The 19754-nt window shown below is 59.0% G+C and overlaps 1 protein-coding gene across 3 annotated transcripts; it reads left to right on the forward strand.

The window, feature by feature from the left end:
* The first annotated feature begins 609 nt into the window (after positions 1-609).
* Positions 610-16175, forward strand: MDFI (MyoD family inhibitor). 3 transcript variants are annotated; one of them, XM_029945089.1, is made up of 5 exons: positions 610-664; positions 2271-2357; positions 9823-10005; positions 12864-13088; positions 15443-16175. In XM_029945089.1, exons 2-5 carry the CDS (start codon positions 2282-2284, stop codon positions 15697-15699), a joined length of 741 nt encoding a protein of 246 aa, XP_029800949.1. In that variant the 5' UTR covers positions 610-664; positions 2271-2281; the 3' UTR covers positions 15700-16175. The 3 variants fall into 3 exon arrangements, with proteins under 3 accessions (XP_029800949.1, XP_029800950.1, XP_029800948.1); XM_029945090.1 differs by lacking the exon at positions 610-664 and adding an exon at positions 1215-1233; XM_029945088.1 differs by lacking the exon at positions 610-664 and adding an exon at positions 2049-2135.
* The last annotated feature ends 3579 nt before the right edge of the window (positions 16176-19754 follow it).

Consider the following 19754-nt stretch of genomic DNA (forward strand, 5'->3'; position numbering starts at 1 on the left):
GCACACCTGTAAAACCAGCATGTGAGATTCCATTTAAAGCATATTTTGCATTTCCAACAAACCAAACATGTTAGTTAGTACTGGGCTAGATTCCTATGGGCCTTGAGTGCAAGCAGGCGACTTGGGACCCCAAGGTTGGAGGACTGGGCTGTTCCAGAGTTTAGGGGCCCAGATAGAGAAAGAAAAGGGAGAAAAGGTGCATATCTAGGGTCCATGGTTGAGGAGGGGGCCCTGTATGCAGGAGAGGGAGACGAAGACTGTCCCTAGAGACAACGTCACCCCACCCCCTTGGAGGAGGGCGAGGCTCACGCCGCTGGCCCAGGTAAGCTGGTAAGAATGCAGCAGTCGCCCGAGCTGGGCGCGGGTGCGTCCCCAGTGACTCAGCCCTTGCCAGGAAGGGGGAGTTCACTCTGCTCTCCAGAGCTCCCAGACCACAGCCTGGTCCGGGCTGGCTCCCGGGGCTCCAGGCCAGGGCCCCGCAGCAGGCAGCCCGGCCCCGGGAGCGGGACCCTTCCTCCAGGCCCTGGTCCCCACCCCCCCACCTTCCGGTCCCAGCCACCTGAGTTCATCGAAGGGACGCGGCCGCGCGTGGCGAGAGCGCAGCGAGTGCGTTGGGGCCACGGCAGTCCCGGCCGCGACGGGGCCGCAGGGGCCTTCGAGCGGTGTAAGTAGCGACTTGCGGGGGCTGGAGGAGGCCAAGGAGAGGCCCCGAGTCCCTCACTCGGCTCCCGGTGTCCCAGCCTCCTGCTTCAAGCCCAGGCTGGAAGGCGGGATTAGGGGAACTGGCCTGGCGCCGCCGCCGCCGCCTCCCTAATTGCTCACTGGCCGGCGTGGTGGGGCGCCAGACTCGGCTCCGAGGCAGCCCGGGTCAAGTGTGGCCCAGACGCTGTCACCCCAGCGGCGGCCCCACCTGAGGCTCATCCCACGGGCGCGCCCAGTCCGAGCTGGCGGGCCGCAGGCTCCAAGCCCTCCCCCATTCTCAGGGACCTGGTCCCGGAGTCACGTTGAGGGTCCTCGCCCCCGCCCCCCTTCGGGCTATCTGACTACGGCTCCTTCCAGTCTCGACGGCCCCGAGAAGGGACCCAGCTCGCAATTCCAGATATGCTGTCGGGCTGTCCTTGCCTGGAGGGAGCCCCTTCTCTCCTTCCCCGAGCACCCGCAAGTTGGAAGGCCTGGGATTCCGGTCTGGAGCCAAAAGAAGGGCTGAACTCGGAGAACCTCACTGCCTCCAAAGTTGGTTTTCTGACACAAATTCCCACGCGCAGCTGGCAGGGCCGGGGCAGCGGGTGGGAGTGGGGGTGCGGATTAGGGATGCTCGGGGCTGCTACCGGACGCCTGGAGGCTACATGGTCACTAACCGGATTTCCCGGAGGGACAGCTTCTGGCGGGGTGGGCACGAGGTCTGTGAACCCCAGGCCTCAGGCAGAAGGGGTGGGCCAAGGGTGCCCGAGGGCCTTGATCACTCCTATCTTTGGGACGAGATTGGGGGCCACAATTATTCAGACCGTTGGCTCGAGGTGGTTGTGGTCACAGCGGTTTCTCTCTCTCTTTCTCTCGCTCGCTCGCTCGCTCGCTCGCTCGTTCGTTCTCCTAATTTCCCGAAAACTTTTGCAGAGTTTAGGGCAGGAGAAGGCGAAGGCGCGGCCCCCCCGATGCGGCCCCTCGGGGCGCTGGGCCGGGGGCGGGCGGAGATGTGGGGAGACTGGGGCCCAGCCCCAAGTCGCGGAGGAAACGCGCGGAGTCGGCTTCCTGTGGGGGCTCCGGCCGCGGCGCCCCGCGGACAGACGTGTCCGGCCCTGGCAGCGCCGGGCCCGACGCGGGGAAGGGACCTGGGGGGGAGGGGGCGACAGGGAAGCCGGGGAGGGGGCGGGGAGAAGGTGGGCCTGGGAAGAGGGGAGGGGAGAGGCGAGCGGGGGAGGAGCGAGGGGGCTGGAGAGGGAGAAGGAAGAAGGAAGGGGGCGAGCGGCGCGAGCTGGCGCCGAAATGGGAGAAAGGAGTGAGTGAGAGGGGAGGGGGCGCGGGGCGAGCGGCTAGTCGCCGAGCGGCCCCTCGGCTGGGGCGCCCTCCGCAGGCGCGCATGGCAGCCCCCGCGCGGTGATCCCGCCGGCAGAGCGAGCAGCGCACAGCTAGCACGAGTAAGTTGGTCGGGGGCCGCGCAGGAGAGGGGGGAGGCGCGCGTCCGCGGCCGGATCGTCCCCCTGCGCGTCCCCCCCTCCCCTGCTAGCGCTAGGGGAAGGTCGGTCCCGCCCGCTGAGCCCTGTTTTCTGCAGGTCCCGGGCCGATGTCCCAGGTGAGTGGCCAGCGCCCCCCTCACTGCGACGCGCCCCATGGAGCCCCCAGTGCAGCCCCGGGCCCAGGTAGGACCGCGGATGAAAAGCGAGACAGGAAGGAGCCGGGTGGGCAGCCAAGCCGGTGGGGGGGAGAAGGGGTGGAGGGGGATTTGGCTGGAGAGGGTTTGTTAATTCTCATTCCTTCTCCGGGAGATGGTTCCGGGGAGCTTGGGTGGAGGTGAGGGTGGAGGAGACTGGGTATCGGGGACCGGGTCCAAGGAGAGTAGAGGGCTGGGGTGATGGGGGCAGGGCCGAATGGAGACGGCGGCTGAGCCAAATTGGCTCCAACAACCCCCACTCCCAACACCAGACACACACACACACACACACACACACACACACACCCCCCCGCAGTGTCTGTCCGTCTGGGACTTGTGTCCTAACCGTTTCTGCCCAGTGTGTAAATATTTATGGGGGCCTCAGGCTGGGGTTGGGGTGTCTGAGTCTTTCTCTCCTTCCCTTCCCCCAATCCAAGGAGAGCCTAGCGCTTCCAGAAAACTTTTGTCCGCTGAAAGCTGCTGCAGGACCCGGCCCCTCCCCTCCTTGCCATCTTGTCTCCCTTGTCTTCCTCCCCACCCCGGCCTCTCCGCTCCCACCCTGCAGGCGTGCGCGTACACACACATACATACACACACACACACACACACATACATACATACATACATACATACACACACACACACACACTCTTTCTCCAGCCAAGTGCCCACAGCTGGAGTGAAATGCCCCTTCCCCCACCTCGCAGGGTCTGTAACCTCTCTGCGATTCCTGTGGCTTTGCCACTCCCTGAGAGGTATGGGGTGCAAGCCCTGGGGCTGTGGCTCTCAGTCCATGCTTCTCACTGTGCGGATGTAAACTGAGGCTCACAGTGGCACGCAGGGCCGGGGAGAAGTCAGGAGCATCTGGGATTTGTTCTGGGGCAATGAGGTTGAGAGCAAGAGTCTAGGCCCAGATTTTGGGTCTTCAGTTCCAGCTTTAGATTAGTATCATATTCTTTTGCCTTTCTGTCACCCACCCCCACTCTCCCTTTCTCCCCTCTTGGAGTCTCTGAATAAAGAAGGTCTGATCCTGGGTCTCTGACATGAACTCCCTGCATGGCCTTGGACAAGTTCCTTCCCCTCTCTGGCCTCAGTCTCCACGTCTGCCCATAGGGGCCTGTGTGCTTGTGGGAGAGGCTGTCAGCTCCCAGGTCTGCCTGGTGCATGCGCAGGGCCACCTCTGGGGTGAGGACAAGTAGAAGATGTCTGGCCAAAAGCCAGTAGATGGGACTAATGTGCCTCTGAGTATCCTCGCTAGCCCTCAGATTCTCTCCTCTTTATGGGGCCCTCGAAGCAGAGACTTCTGGGGAATAAGCTCCTCCAAGAAGTGGACTCCTTCAGCCTGGAGAGAGAGGTTGGGACGAGGGCCAGGAAGGATCTTTCTCTGTGTCTGGGAACCTCTCTCCCTCTCAGACTCTCTTGCCCCTCCTCACTTTCCGGGCCTCTCCTCTCTCACCCTCCCTCTTTGCCTTACCTTCTTTCTCTGCTTATCTATTTTCTCCACTCTCTGCCCCACTACCTCCTTGCAGGATCCACTCTCCCCGGTGACCCATGCTGAGTCCTAGTGGGGAGCCGGGGTGGCAGGGGGGCTGAATGTGCTCAGGCACATTCAAGGGGTAAACTCTAGGCTATAACTTAAGGCTCCTGCCCGCCCAGAGCCCCAGAGAGCCCCCTCCCCAGCCTGGGCTGGGCACACAATGTGGCTTTCATAACTCGAGGAGGCCTGGCTCTGCTGCCTTGGGAGAAGGAGCCCCGCTGCCCAGGAAGCCCAAACCGCAGGAGACCCAGCCAAAACCCCACAGACGCCTGAAGCTGAGACCAGAATCCTCCATGCTCCCGACAGACCAGCAAGGCATAGCGCTGCCCCCGGGGGCCCCGCTAGGCCCAGGAGCAAGTCACCCCCCTCCCTCAGCCACCCAAGATGCAGATGGGCTGCAAGGGGACTTGGGAAAGCTCTGGTTGGGGCAAGTGGCCAAGCCCCCACACCCTTGGCTCCCCCAGTGCCTCCTCCCCACCCACCCCTGCGAGCCCCAGAAAGCCTGGCTCCCTAACCCACAGTAGATTTCTGTCCAGCACTGGGGCGTCACATTCCTGCTCTGGGTTCTGAATTGAATTTCCTGGGGAATTGGAGCCTTAAGACCTAAAATAAAACCAACCCGACCCAGCCTAACTGGCCAGCTCAGGCCCTCTGCAATCCTCAGCCTGGTGACTTGGGACCCGGACCAATGTGTCACAGGAGTGCATTCAGTGAGCTCACATTCTGGCCTTCTTGGAGTCTGGCGCCTGGTGCTACCCCTAATCCTCACCCTTCATTCCCCCTCCTGTCCCCGACCTGGGGCATTCCGAATTCCAGGACTCAGTCCTCACCAAAGGAATATGTGTCGAGTGCCCACAGGGGTGCAGAGATGAACTGTGCCACCGTCCCAAGAGAACGAGCTGGGAAGGGCTGCAGTCTGATGGAGAAGCCATGAGCTCACTACCAGTTATAAGGAGCAACAGAGTGCTAAATGAGTGCTAAGTTCTTAGGAGAGGGGCCACTCGATGGAGGGACTATTGGCTTGAGGGTCAAGGGAAGGCTTTCTAGAGGAAGGGGTGAAGCTGGAGCTGGGCTGTGAAGGATAGGTGGATTGGGGGAGTGGGAGATGGGAGGTGTAGGGCCTCCTGGTCAAGAGGAGCATGTAAACAAGGGTGGATTGGTCAGAAGGCTCGGTGGTGACCTGAGACCACGGAGAGGTCAGGCTGCCCAGAAACAGGATCCTTGTCCATTCATCAGGCTGAAGGTGTAGACTGAAAGGCCCTGAATACCAGGCCAAGGAGAGACTGGGGTCTGGGGTTCCAGTCACTACCCTCTGAGCAGAGAGATCCTGGTCCTCTCCAGAGAGGGTCAGAAGTTCAAGGGGGAAGCCTGAATCCGCCGTCCACAAGACAATGGAGAGGGCTGGGTTGGAGAGACCAGGCACTGGAGCTCCAGAAGGAGGGCCCTAGCGTGAACCCATCCCACCTGAAAGAAGTTTCCCCCACTCCGTGGCCCAGAAGCACCCCTCACCTTGGAGAACAGCAGGTGTAAGGAGCCCCCAGGGCTCCTGCTGAATGGAGCTTCTCTCTGCCTTCCCTCTTGGGTTTACAGACTTAAACAGGACTTTTCCGTTCCCTTCTGGGAGGTCTTTCCGGAACTTGGCATTGGCTCGATCCCTATCCTGCATTAGGGCAGAAAACATGTCAAGGCAGAGGGCTGTTCCCTCTTGTGGACAGATGGAGACCCTAGAGAGAGGTGCGGGGCTGGGCCTTTTGCTCAAGATACCAGCAGCACGCATGACCCCTTGCACATTAGGAAAAGAGTGGCCCTCTGGTCAGGCGGAACAGGCATGTAGCTGGCAGGGCAGATGGCGCCCCCTCGGAGGATGGGGGCCGGCTCCCCTCCAGCCGACTCCACACTCGTGAACATTCCTCTGGGAGCTTCGCCACAGAGATGTTCTCTCTCGGTGGCTGACTGGCGGGGTCTCGCAGTCACAAGAAGGAACATGAAGCTTTTGGGTCTCTTGGTGGTTGAGCACGTGGGCCTCACCTCTCGTCAGACTTCTGCTCCATGTGCTTCTAGGGAAAGCTGTTTGCTGGGCCAGCACCTTGGCACCGGGCCGCCCGGGAGTGTCTCGTTCATAGCTCAGGTCTTCCCCACACCTTCTTAACGCCTTCTCATTCTGCTTCCGTGTCTCTGGGCACTCATCACAAGGTCCTCGTGCCCTCGGGGTTGAATCTGTTGGGTCCCCTCCTGGCTCCGGGCAGGATGACTGGAGTGGATGGTCTTTCCTCCCTGATATCCTTCCAGGCTTGAGCCTCGCCCCTGAACGGCAGGTTTCCTCCGGGAAGGCCTCCTCAGGACTTGGTCTGGGCTGTCTGACTTCCTGTCCACACTGGCCTCAAGGTCACCAGCCCCTTAGGTGACCTACAAGGAGAGACCACCAGAGAGTGGCAACACCAGGGGTGGAGGGCAGAAACGGGGACCAGTCTCCCTAACCTCTCCTCGCCTTCATCCCTTCCCAACCCTGGAGGGGGGCCAAGGAAGCTGCAGTCCTGGCTCCTGTGGCAGAACGGATGGTGTCATCCCTGTGCACCCCAGTGACCTCAGGAGAAAGCCTGGGAAGCAACCACAAGGCCCCAGTTCTCTAGGCTCAATGACTGGCTTCCCTTGTTCACCCTGGGATGTTGGCTCCCTGCTGCTCTTCTTGAAATGCCCTTTTCCCCTTCTGTGCTGATCATCCAAGACCCAGTGTGGCCATCGCCTTCCCCGGGGGACCTCCTAGAGACACACACATGCACACGCACGTGTGTACACAGATATCCATGCACACACACCCCTGGATGAGTGCCAGTCTTCAGTGCTTCCGCAGCCCTAGTGTACCTCCTGCCCCCCTCAGTGTGTGTGACCGCCCGCCACTCCCCACAGAGAACTCCTGGGGCAGTGACCTGGTCTTTCTCATTTTGGTCTACCCAGCACTTGATGTATTGCAAGTTACATCATAGCTGCTTAATAAATGTTAAACCAATGGCACAGGGAAGAAGGGGAGAAGGAGGAAGGGTAGGAGGGAGTGAAGGAGGAAGGAAGAGAAGGAAGGAAGGGAAAAAAGGAAGGAGGGAGAGAGGAAGGAAAGGTGGGAGGAAGGAGGGAGGGAGGAAAGATAGGAAGGAAGAAAAGGAAGGAGGGAATGAAGGAGGTAAAGAAGGAAGGAAGGAGGGAAGGAAGGAACGAACAAACAAATGAATGAACAGAGTAAAGAAGGAACAAAAGAAGGAAAGGTTCATGAAGGGGCCCCCATATGCCAGGGCACCGCTGAACATTTCATTTACTCTGAAACCCTGAGGGATTTGCATTTGGACCTCCCTTTACGCATAAGGAACACAAGTCCTGGTCAGTTGCCCAGGCTGGTCACTGATAAAAGCCAGGGCTCCCATCTTCCAGCCCCATGCTCAGGCCTTTTTCAGTACAACACATGGGAAGGACAGGGCTTGGCCGTCAGGGCCATGGCCAAAGGCTGGAACTGGGCAGGCTCCTCCCTTCCTAGGAATTAGGACCCAAGCCCTGAGCCTCTGTCTTCGTACCAGCTTGGTCTTAGCCCCCAGGAGCCATGTCTGAGCTGTTGTAGACCAGGCTTGGGGCTAGGAGAGGCGCCATCCGGTAAGCCATCGCTCCTCCCTGGGTCACCTGCTCGTCTTGTCCCACCCCTGTGATCTTCCAGAAGCCATTTGACTCTGCTCTTGTTACCCCGGGTGGTGAGGGGGCATTCAACTAGCCCAAAGAGTGGGTGGGACTGGAGGGAACCCCCTCCTGCCTCCCTGGAACAGCCACGGTCACCATGAGGGGTGCCCGGCACTAACTCTGCTGCCCTCCAGAGACTCAGGAGCTCTGCACCCGCTCCCACCCCAGCTTCTGTCTCCTCGAAGGGCCTGTGGTTTTCCCAGGCAGGTGTGAGCACGGCCCTCGGTCTAGTGCTGTCTGCGCTGTTTACTGGGGTTCCCTGGGGCCTCGTCCCCTTGGCCATGGGGACCAGGATCTTTGGAACAAGGAACAGGATCTTTTGGAACAAGGGCTGCTGAGCCCCTGGCCGGTTCCCTCCCCTCAGGCTGCTCTCATCCCCCCAGCCCTGCATGCCCAGCTCTCACTGATTCCTCTAATGATCGCCCTCCACTCTCTACCCCATCTTTTGGGGCCGCTCAGAGAAGGTCAGCATACGCAGGTGCCTGTGTCCTCTTGATTGACTCTTTCTATTTCCAAGACTAGTCTTGGTCAATCTCTCGGTCGCTCTGGGCGTGTCTCTCTCTTCGTCACTTTGTGGGGTGTGCACAGGCTGGTGTTGATCATGACTCTCTGGGTTTCTGCCCTTTCTTTTTCTTCTTTCCCTGTGCCCTTGTGGTCTCTGTGTCTCTCTGAGTCTCTTGTTTCTGTGTCTCCCCTGCTTCTAACATGGCACATGGGGAGGACACCCTCTCTCAAAGCCCCCAAATACACACCCGGGGGAGCTGAGCTCAGGGTGCACCCTGTAATTGCCGCCTGGCCCCGGGGCCCCATGAGCCCCGACTTTGCCCAGCGGCACTGAGAGCTGGGAGCTCAGGCCCCTTTCTGCGCACCCCCCCACTCTCCCATCCCCCTAACCCTCTCCCCTGGGCCCTAGTCCTGCTGCCTCAGAAGCTGTGGGTTTGAAGGTTGCTCCATTTCTGCCTTCCGCCCACCCTGCACTGAGGGGCCGAGCTCCTCACTGTAATTATATGTGGCTGCGGTCCGCCTCTTCCCAGCCTCCTGGGCCGGCTCCCTGCCTCTCTTCCTGCCTGGCCCCTTCAGCCCATCCTCCCCCCACCTTGGTCTCTAATTCTTTCTCCTGCTGTCATCCTCTCTCTCTGACCCAGCTTCTCACTATCTGTCACTTGCCCTTCCTGTACCATGCTCCCTTCTCTCTCGCCTCTGCCTCTGTCCCCATCCTTACCGGCCTCCCCCTCACTCTCTCTCCACCGAATCTCCCTCCTGTCCCAGGCTGTCTGTCACGGGGTTTCTGGGGACTCCGTCTTTTGGTGCCCCAACCTCCCTTCTGCTACTGTCTCTCTCTGCTTCTACCTTTCATTGTCCCTTTGATTCTCCCCCTCTCTGTCACTCTTTTTTTTTAAGTTTATTTATTTATTTTGAGAAGCGGGGAGGGGCAGAGAGAGAAAATCCCAAGCAGGCTCTGCACTGTTAGGCTCTGCACTGAGGCAGGGCTCGAACTCACAAACCACGGGATCATGACCTGATCTGAAGTCAGCTACTTAACCAGCTGAGCCACCCGGGTGCCCCCAACCCCACTCTTGATGCCTGGCCATATCTCTCCATCACTGAGCATGCCCATAGGTCTGCCTCCTCTCTCCACCTCCCTTCATACCACACATCTCTGAAGCGCCTGGGGGGCTCAGTCGGTTGAGCGTCCGCCTCTTGATTTCAACTCAGGCCACGGTCTTGCAGTTTGTGGGATTGGGCCCCGCATTGGGCTCCGCACTGACAGAAAGGAGCCTGCTTGGGATTCTGTCTCCCTCTCTCTCTGCCCCTCCCCTGCTCATGCTTTCTGTCTCTCTCTCTCTCTCAAAATAAACAAATAAACATTTAAAAAAAACATACTGCACATCTCTGGCCCCTTTCCCTGACAACCACACAGACACATGTAAACACATGCACTCACGTGCGTGCGCGCACACACACACACACACACACACACACACACACACACACACCCTTGATCACTCATGGGTTTTGTTTTGGGAACTTTCTATTTTGGAGCCTGGCACTGTTGCCAGATAGGGTAAGGGCTGGGTAGCTGGTACAAAGAGACAGAGAATGAGGGCTCACGGCATTCTGGGCTGCGGGAAGGGGACCAGGGCTGGGCAGACAGGAGGGCACCAGGAAAATATACCTTGGTCATCTGATTTTTTTCTAGCCCAGAACCAACCCCTCCTGCCTGAGCTGGAGGTAGTAACAGGATCCACTCACCCTGTGGAGGCAGCACTAGAGGAGGGCTCCCTGGAAGAGGTGGCACGTCCCATGCCCCAAGGCAATGGCCCTGGGGCCCCTCAGACCCTGGACAGCACTGACCTCGACGTCCCCACAGAAGCTGTGACACGTGAGTCCTAGGGGGCCAGGGGACACGGGTGACAACATGGGGGGGTTGCATTAGGCAATCCAGTTCACATGGGCTGGCAGAGACATGGCAATTGCCCACAGGAGCCTAGCACAGGGCCAGGACCTCAGAGGGCGGGCGATGGAAAGGTCTGGATATAGTCACTGTCCTTTCTGTCTAGGAAAGAGACCTCCACAGACAAAACGACTGGTATAAAATCAGTTCACAAGGAGCTTGGACAGGCTCCAGGCAATCTGGTTCAGGACAAGGGGGCGTGAGGCCGGATGAAAGGAGGAGGGGAGCTGGGGGTTCCCGGGATGCAGGGAGCACTCCCACCCTTCAGGTGTCAAGGATGAAGAGGAATGAGGGAAGCCCCCGGCCGCTCTGGGCAGAAATGAGCCCAGGCTTGGCTCAAGGCCTCCGAGAAGGTCCTGAGAGGGAGAGAATTCTTCCCCCTCACCCTTAAGAGAGGGGAAAGGGGCAGCCAGAGCCATTTGTGCTTACTCATAAGACCCACAAAACCCATGGACACATTTGCACTTCCCAATTTTCTCTCCCTGAATGATCTCACTAGCTCTTCAATGCAGCCTGCAATGAGCCAGGAGGGTAGCTCTTGGCAAGCCCATTTTACAGATGAGGAGACTGAGGCACAGAGACCCACTCAGCCTGGACACAGCCGCAGAGCTCAGGTCTCCTGGCCCAGTGCTCTTTCCTATGCCTTCCTGCTCAGCTAGTATGGCTTAGCAGGGAGCCGCCTTGGGCCAGGGCATCTGGGGCTAAGTTGGACTCCCTGGAAGTTGGGGTTACTAAATCCTGCTAGTGCACTGCCCTCTAGACACACCCACCAGCCGAATTGAGAGAAAGAGGTCAGCACCATGGCCACAGAGGAGGGGGCCTGGATGGGAGCTGGACAGACACCTCTGTGTCTATGGGCCCTAGTGTTTGCTCTGTGACTCAGCCCCCACGGCCACCCCCATGGCTATGGCCACAGGCAAGCTCTGTGTCTGCCCAAACCTCCCAGGGCCCTCAGCTCACCACACACTCCCACCCTCCGGTCATCCTGCCCATGCTTAGGCATCAGGGCAGGGGGCACGGAAGCTGGCCAAGGACTCGGCCGGTCTCCCGCCATGGGGCCAAGAGGTGGGAGCAGGGTGATTCAGGCCTGGCTGCTTCCCATGGCCTTACCCCTGTTTACCCAGATGCGGGCCAGCCACACCTCAGGGCCAAAGCCTCCCAGCGTGGAGCTTCCCCGCAGCCCTATCTTTCATTCTCTCCTGACTCCCCACTGGTCCTCAGCTCCTTTCTCACAGCCTCCATCCCCTCCCCACCCCACTTCCTAGCTGTAGAATCTTGGGCAAATTTTACCCTCTCTGTGCCTCAGTGTTGTCATTGGTGAAATGGGGCCAGTAAGAGTCGATCTGTCACAACTACGACACAGAAAGCTCTTGGCAGGGTGTCAGCACCTAACCACAACCCAAGTATGTACGCTACTAGTTACAAGACTAGTGATCGTTGTGATGTAGCAGCTGATTCCCCAGTCCTTTGTCTCCCAGCCTCTGCCCCCTTCCTGCATCTCTGCACCCTGAGCCCCAGCTCCTAGCTTCCAGGCTGGGCCCACCTCTGACATTTACCAGCAGTGGGACCTTGGACAAGTTACTGCACTTCTCCAGGTGGCTACTGTCCCACGGAGATCCTCAGAGGCTTCAGTGAGAGTGACTTTAGCATGTCACGTGCTTTGAAGGGTGGCTGCAAGCAGTAAGTGCTCGATGACATGATGTGACCACCACCATTTCTTAGAAGGCCCAGCCCCCTCAGTCAAGGGAAGCTCTGAGGCCACCTTCCTCCCTCCACAGCCTGGAGGGGCTCGGGGACCCAGACCCCGTGCCTCCAAGATCGAAGTGTGCCCCACTTACACATCTACAGAGAGCCCTGCCCAGGAGCCAGAGCCCTGTGCAACCCTCCTGCTCCATCCCTCCCCTAAACACACACACACACACACACACACACACACACACACACACACCTGCCTTCATCTCTTGTGAGCAGAACCATGCCATCCAGGTGAGCAGACCTGAGGTAAGGAAAGGGACTGGGTGCTTTGGGGGCGGGGGGGGGGGGGAATTTCCAGAACCAGCTTCCCTATACCCCAATGATGAGGCTGAAGTTTGGTCCCTGAGCTTGAGATGGGGACTCAGGGAGTTCCTGGCCTCGGGGATACCCGCCCCCCACTGCCGGTGGCCTCTCTTCCCTTGTCTCCCTTCTCACCCAGACCCCCAGGGCCCCACAGTGAACTCCTAGCCACGCCACAGAGGCAGACAGGGCAGGGATGCCGAGGTGGAAGGGAAGAACTAGAGGGGCTGCTGTGAGGGCCCCTGTGGTCCAGGGCCGGGCGTTCATCTCCAAACAGATGTTTCCAATAAATCACCCAGCGCACGAAGGGCAAAAACAGCTGGGGGCTTGGCAGGGGCTGAGGTGAAGGTTAACTGTTTCACTGCTGCCCTCCCTCACCCCAGCCAATCAGTCTTTATCCCTGACTGCAGCCCCTCTTACCCATGTGCGGTAAGAAGATGGGGTCCAGGGCTCTGAGCCCCTCCTCTTGCCTTGTCCCTCCGTCTTTTCTGGATTGAGCACTGACCTGGAAGTCATGAGCCAGGCTCAACTCTGCTATTTCCTGGCGTGCCCCTGGGCAAGTCAGTTCTGCTCTCTGGGCCTCAGTTTCCCCATCTGCAGAATACAAGGCCAGCTAGGTGACGTATGGGGTATCTAAGGATAAAGCAGGCAGGACTGGGGCAGAGCCTACTGGGAGGCTGTGCACCCCCCACCCCCAGGTCCCCCATTAACCTTTCTCATCGTTTCTCTAGGCCAGCCTCAGGGGAACCCCTTGGGCTGCACCCCTCTAGTGGCGAATGGCTCAGGCCACCCCTCGGAGCTGGGCAGCACCAGGCGGGCGGGGAATGGTGCCCTGGGTGGCCCCAAGGCCCACCGGAAGTTGCAGACGCACCCATCTCTCGCCAGCCAGGGCAGCAAGAAAAGCAAGGGCAGCACCAAATCTGCTGCCTCCCAGATCCCCCTCCAGGCGCAGGAAGGTAAGCACCCCATCCCCCCTCTCCCCAGGAGACGCCTCCCAAGTATGATACAGGGGCTTCGCCAGGTGGCTGATTACACGTGCAGTCTCAGCCCCACGCCAGGCCTACCGGCTCTGGACTTCTGGGTCGGGCCCACGAGACTGGGTTTTAGCAAACCCTCCAGGGAACCTGGCCAACTGCACCTGGTGGGTTAATCGAGGCACGTCTGCGTTCTCAAGGCCGACCCCATCCCAGCCATGCTCTCTTGGAGTTGCTGTAACAAGGGAATAAAAGCCTGTGTAAGCCACCCCATTTCTGGAGACACAATTTCCCTCAAGGAGCGGACCCTCTGTTCAGTGAGAGGGCTGTGTGGTCTGGTGTGGTGGGGGGCGCATGGTGCGGCGGGAAGTCAGAGAACCCAGATACAGCCCCCATTGCTCCTGTAATGCAGAGGGCCTCTGCAGGGCCACCCAAGGCAGCCAGCTGCCCCACCAGGCGTCAATTCAGCATAGGTGATGGCTGCCCGTAGCTCAGTGGTACTTGACCTTCACCCCAGAATTTTTAAGTGAGTCCCGTCCACGCTGAAGGACTCCCTCCGGCCTGGTCTTCTGCAAACAGGATTCGGTGTACACATTTGCACATAATGTGTTCACCAACTTTCCCACAGAGCAGAGTCTGCCCAACAGTCCTAATTATGAAGGGAATGTTCATTCATTTCACATGTACTGCACATCTGCTGCGAGCCAAGCACCATGCTATGTGCTGGGCCTCTAAAGTTCTCATGAGAAAGACAAACAGGTCATCACCATACGGGGTGATAAATACACTGGCAAAACCACACACTGGAGATTATACAAACAACCACAGGGGACCCCCACACCAGCCCAGGATGCTGGGGAGGAGTCTGGGCAGGCTCCTGACGTGTCTGAGCAAGCTTTAAAGGGTGAGTAGGAGTATCTAGCCAGGGGGAGAGGGCATTAGCACAGAAGTGAGAAATGGCTAGTTTGGCGAGCTTATGAAATTCTATGAGTAATGCAGGGAGGTGAGACTTCAAAAAGGCAGGAGCTGTGGGGGTGAAAGGTACCTTGTCAACAGTGCCCTGGACCTAGACTTTACTGGAAGGCAATAGGGAGCCATTGAAGGGTTTTAAACAAGGTAGTGACTTCATCAGATCTGCAATTGAAGAGAGCACCCTTGTTCGGTTTGCAGGTAGATTGCGGGGCTCGAGCTGTATGGACCCCAGGCCCTCCACACAGAAACAGGGCAGGAGAGTCAGATCTTCTGTGGTGTGAGACCCGCCCGGGGCGGGGGCGGGGGGCGGCCAGGGGCCCAGCTGCTGCATGCCCAGCCCCTGGGAGGGCGCCAGCTCAGCATCCTGGTAGCCCATTGAGCGGTTCAGAGCACAGGCTCCAGAACCAGCCTGCCTGGTCTCTGTTCCCAGCTCCGCCACGTACCCGAGGCTCACGTGTTAGTTCACCTACCAGTGTCAGGCACCTTCTAGGGACGAGTAACATACCAGTGACTACAGCGGACAACAATGCCTGCCCTTGTGGAACTTCCATTTGAGTAGGAGGAGAAAGCTGTGTAGTGCCCTGGAAGCTGATAGGTCCTTGGGGTGGGAGTGAGGGGAGGCCAGGGCGAGGGGCTGAGGGTGCAGGGGTGCGGCCAGCAGGTCACAGAGATGATGGTCATGGAAGGAAGGCCACAGCAGCGTGATCGGGGGACAGAGCGTAGGAGACTGGATCCCGTGAGGGCCACTGCGCAATATTTCACTTTTACTCCTAGTCAGGTGTGGAAGTCACTGGAGGGCTCTGAGCACTGGAGGGACAGACTCCGCTGAAGTTTTGCAAGAGTCCCTCTGGGCTGCTGTGTGCGGAGTAGGTGCAGGGAGGGAGTGGGGTGACCAATGAGGGAGGTGTTGCATTGCCCCGATGAGATAGGAGTAGAATGGTAGGATTCCGGGTCTATTTCAAAGTGACTTCTATGTGCCTCAGTTTTTTCATCTGTAGAGTGGGGCTAATAGTAGTCCCTTGGAAGGAGAAGATTCCCCATGGAATCCTTACAAGTTTAAATGAGTTTCATTCATGCCCAACACTTAGAACAGTGCCTGGGACAGTCTATCACTCTGGTGTGTTTGTTAAATAAATGAAGGTGGTGAAGAGCAGGGACTCAGGACCCAGATGGCCTGGGCTCAGACCCCTGCTCTTCAGCTAACGGGGCAGGTGCATGCAACTCTCTGTGCCTTGGGGTCATTTCCTAGGAAAGGATCCCATTTCTCTGAGCTGCGAAAGGGTAGTGGAGTGCTCGTGAGCCCTCTGTGGCTGGTCCCTGGCCCCAGGCTGCCTCACGGTCTTGTCCCCTACCCGTGCCCGCAGACTGCTGCGTCCATTGCATCCTGTCCTGCCTGTTCTGCGAGTTCCTGACGCTGTGTAACATCGTCCTGGACTGCGCCACGTGCGGCTCCTGCAGCTCCGAGGATTCGTGCCTCTGCTGCTGCTGCTGCGGCTCCGGCGAGTGCGCCGACTGCGACCTGCCCTGCGACCTGGACTGCGGCATCGTGGACGCCTGCTGCGAGTCCGCCGACTGCCTGGAGATCTGCATGGAGTGCTGCGGCCTCTGCTTCTCGTCCTGACCGCCGCCGCCCCCGCAGGGCCCCTCGCGCCGAAGCCCGGGGGGTGGGGACGCGCCAGGCCACCTCTGCGCAGGCGGGGGGGCGGGGTCGCTGCAGCACCGCCTCCTCGCGGTTCCCGGACCCACTGCAGCCCCGGACGCCTGGCAGGCTGTGTTGGGGCGGGGGCCGCGCCTGGACCCGCGGCCTGGGCTGCAGAACACTGTGAAAGTGGGGGCGCAGGAACGTGGGGGAGGCGGGGCCGGCGGGCTGTGCGCTTCTCTACCTCTCACCGCCCCTGGCGCCCGCCTCCCGCCGCCCAGACTCCGAGGACAGCAAAATGTGAAGTGAGACACCCCAGCCCGCCCTGGGCCAAGCCCCTCCCCACTCTCCTTCTTGGGACCCGTGGGGGCCTGACCCATACAGTGACTCCCGAGGTCCCCCCGGAGGGCAGGGCTGGGCCAGGAGGGACGGGAATGGTATAGACAAGACTGGAAGGGGCGGGGAGAGGGAGGGAAGGGAGGGAGGGTCTATTCTACTTGTTGCTGTAAATAAAGTTATGTGTCCATCTCAGATGTCCTCGGCACTCGTGAGTAGTGTCCATGGACCCAGAGTCTCAAAAGCAAACACCCAGCTCTCCCCCACACACACAAAGTACCCAAACCGATGAGCCTCCCTGCCATCTGGGGTCCTTTCCCTTCATGTTGCCCCCCCGACCCCGGTTCATGTTTCCCCAAAGTCTGGAAGGGTACCGACTCCCCACCATGATTTCCCTCTTCCCATCAAAGGGAAGGGTGCAAGCCCAGGGAGGGAAGGGTTAACCCTTGGCATAGAATTAATTAACAACAGATGTGTTCAGGTTTTTATTAATTAATCTCCGGCTGACTCCTGCTTCTCGAAGCCCTTCCCTTGATGGCTCTGAGACTTGGGTGTCGCCTGTGTCCCTGGCAGAGCAGTGGCCGGGAAGGAGACCACTCCAGCCAGCTTGCTCCTGGGCCACCCTGGAAGCTTGTGTGGCTTGTGTGGGGTCACTGGGCCCCAGCCTCCAGTCCCCTGATTGTCAGGGGCCTGAGGAAGAAGAAAACTGATAGGACTCTCACACAGAAGCCTGGGAGGCCCCGTAGCTGGAGCCCTTGGTGTCTGTGGGGACAGCACTGAGCACTGTAGAAGAGGGGGTTCCAACACTGAGGAGGCCTGGCTGGGCTGAGCACCTCCATCCTATCACCGACCTAGAGGAAGTCAGGAGGGGTGCCGAATGAGTGAGAGAACATTGGACTTGGATCATCCTGAGGAGAAGACAGGGCTGCAGAAGGCCTCAGTAAAGTGTAGCGATGGTTGGGCACGGCTTCTAGGAACAAAGGCTTGAGTGGCCCGGAGGCATTCTGGACGGAAGGAGGGAGCTCAGAAAAAAGGCCAGATGAAATCTGAACTCTCTTAAGGAATGCCCTATGAAGAAGCAGCCCAAGACTTGGGGAAGGGGCCCAGTTGCAGCAGGAGGAGATAACAAGAGGTGGTGAGAAGGACTTCCCCACCACCATGCCTCCCCTGCACCAGCCCTCCGCCTACCCCCACCCCATGCACAGGTGCACAGCCCCGCTTTGCCAACATCAAGGTTTCCCTGACTCTCTGGGACCACCGAGGAAACTCAGGACACAGAGAGGAAGAGACCTAACCAGGGTCACAAAATCAAGATGGAAGTCAAGAGAAAAGCCCCATCTGCTTGGCCCCCCGATGTTCATTTATTTATCTGTGTATCTGAATTTTCGTGCTTAGTTATTGTGTACCCAAAGTATGAGAGGCTCCAAAGTCTAGCCTGTGCACGTGCAAGCATTTGCACCTCTTTTCTTTCTTTCTTTCTTTTTTTCTTTCTCTTTTCTTCTATCTTACAAAGATGTCAAAGTTCTAGATACACAGTCCTACCCTGTTTCATCCCTTGACTGTTTGTCCTGCAGACACTCCTTAGCACACTGAAGAGTGGCCTGGAGTCCCACTGAAGGACTTGCCTCCGTCCAGTTCCCTGGCTCCTGCTTAGTCCTTTCCAGTTATTTTTCTCCTACAAACAAGGACATGTGCCAGCATGCCCTTGTCCATGAACAAGCTGTGGCTCGTTCGGAAGGTGGGATTACTGTGACTGGACAATGCCACCCCACCGCCCTCTATGACCACAGAAGGGCCATTTTTCTCATTGCTGTGGCTCTTTTTCCTGAGAACGGTGGACAATGGTGGGGGGCTTCCAGCCAGTCAGTCCCTCCTCAGCCTCAGGTCTTCCAGAAGGCTGGGGTCTGAGGGATGTGAGGGAGGCCAGGAGGAGGACTGGCATGCTCCTGACCAACTTGAGGTTTGGTCCAGGTGGGCAGGAAGGCCCCCTCCCTGGTCTGTCCCCTCCTGGGGGCCATGGCAGGAAGAGGCGCCTCTGCTGTCCAAATATCGATTTCCTGCTGCAGGCTCTGGGCTGTTTTCTTTAGGACAGTGGCTGAAACCTGAGAGGCTGAGCTGGGTGGGGGCTGGACAGGGGCAGGATTCAGGCAGCCTCTCCCAGCGCACGGGCACACACACACACACACACACACACACACACACACTCACACTCACACCTACAGACTCTCCTTACAGTCACGTACCCACATACATTCCACAAAGTCACACATACCGCACTCATAGGCACACCACACCTACACGTATATGCACACACACTCTTCACAGTTTCAGAGCCACAGCCACGGCCAGCCCTGGTCTGCCTGGGGCTGTGCTGCAGAGCCCAATGTCCACTCCCCCCTCACCCGCGCCTCCCCGGTGCTTGCCCACGTGGCCCTTAGCTACACTCGGAAGCCAATTTTCTTTGTCTTCGAGCCCCCACCCACCCAGTCCTGCCCACATACCCTTCCAGAGCAAGTGCTAGATCAGGCCCCTTTCCCTCCACCGCACAGCTGTTCTCTGTTGGCCCCCGATCTGTTGTCCAACTGGCCGGTGTGAGCCAGTGTGAGTTCTAGCCTGGCTCCACTGTGGGCCCCGGGGAAGAGGCTCCTTCACTCGGCCTCGCTTTCTGTATGTGTACAACGGGACATCAGGGAGCTCAGGAAATCTAATGGCTTGCCTCCCTCTGTGGTTTTCCTTCACGTGGGAGCAGAAGACCAACCCCCTTTGGCCCAGGAGACTTCTTGACTGCATCCCTCATGCCCCAAGCTGTCTAACCCAAGACAGGCATTACCCGGGCATAAAAGCTGGTGCGGCCAAGTTCAGTTGTCTCTGGCCAGGACTGCCCATGACCACCACGTGATCTTGTGTGCCAAACTCAAAAGATTTTGCCCCACGATGGAGCAAGCGGCAAAGCGAGGGGCTGGCTCTGAGGGCAGGGGTGGTCAGCTGCCCCCCTGCCTGCTAGCTTCTATCAGCCTTTCCCCATTCTTTAGCATGTTCAATTGGCATCCCAATTAGACAGCTGGTACCCAGAGCTGGGCAAACTGAGCTGCACACCTCGCCAATCCATGGCTCTGGGGCTGCCAGCGGGACCCCTCTAAGCAGCCTGGGCACTGGATGGCCTGCAACCAGTGGTGCCCTGGGGCCTGTGCCCACCCCCCCCTCACTCCCACCAGGGAGTTGAGGCTGTGGTGGCGGACTGAGGACTGATCCCCAGGCTCTGGAGTTCTCCAGACACTCCCCATTGCGGAGCGGTGTGGTGGCTCTCACGACTGGGCCTGTGCGAGGAGGGGTGGGGAAGAAACAGGACAGGAGCCTCAGGCTACACGTGGGGGCAGCAGCCTTTCCCCAGCCCTGGCGCAGCCTCTACCACCCACAAGGGCTGCCACCACTGGGTGAGCCTCTTTCCAGGTTACGACCTTGGTTCCCTGGTGGTCTAGTGGCTAGGATCCAGGTTATGACCTCATTTCTTCTCCTGCACACAGGGAGGGTGACGGTCAGGGGTGGGGGCTAAGGGTGGGAAAAGGAGGCGTGTTCCTGCGCTCTGTCGACCTGACGTTTCTCATTCTGCGGCCTCGGGCCCCAGGGTCCTCCTCGCTCGGCCAGTCACCGTGTCAGGGGATGGAGGGCTCTGGGGCCAGGGAGGCTGGGGTAGTTGGCTG

This window comes from Suricata suricatta, chromosome 7 (assembly GCF_006229205.1).
Source record: "Suricata suricatta isolate VVHF042 chromosome 7, meerkat_22Aug2017_6uvM2_HiC, whole genome shotgun sequence".
Classification (NCBI taxonomy): Eukaryota; Metazoa; Chordata; class Mammalia; order Carnivora; family Herpestidae; genus Suricata; species Suricata suricatta.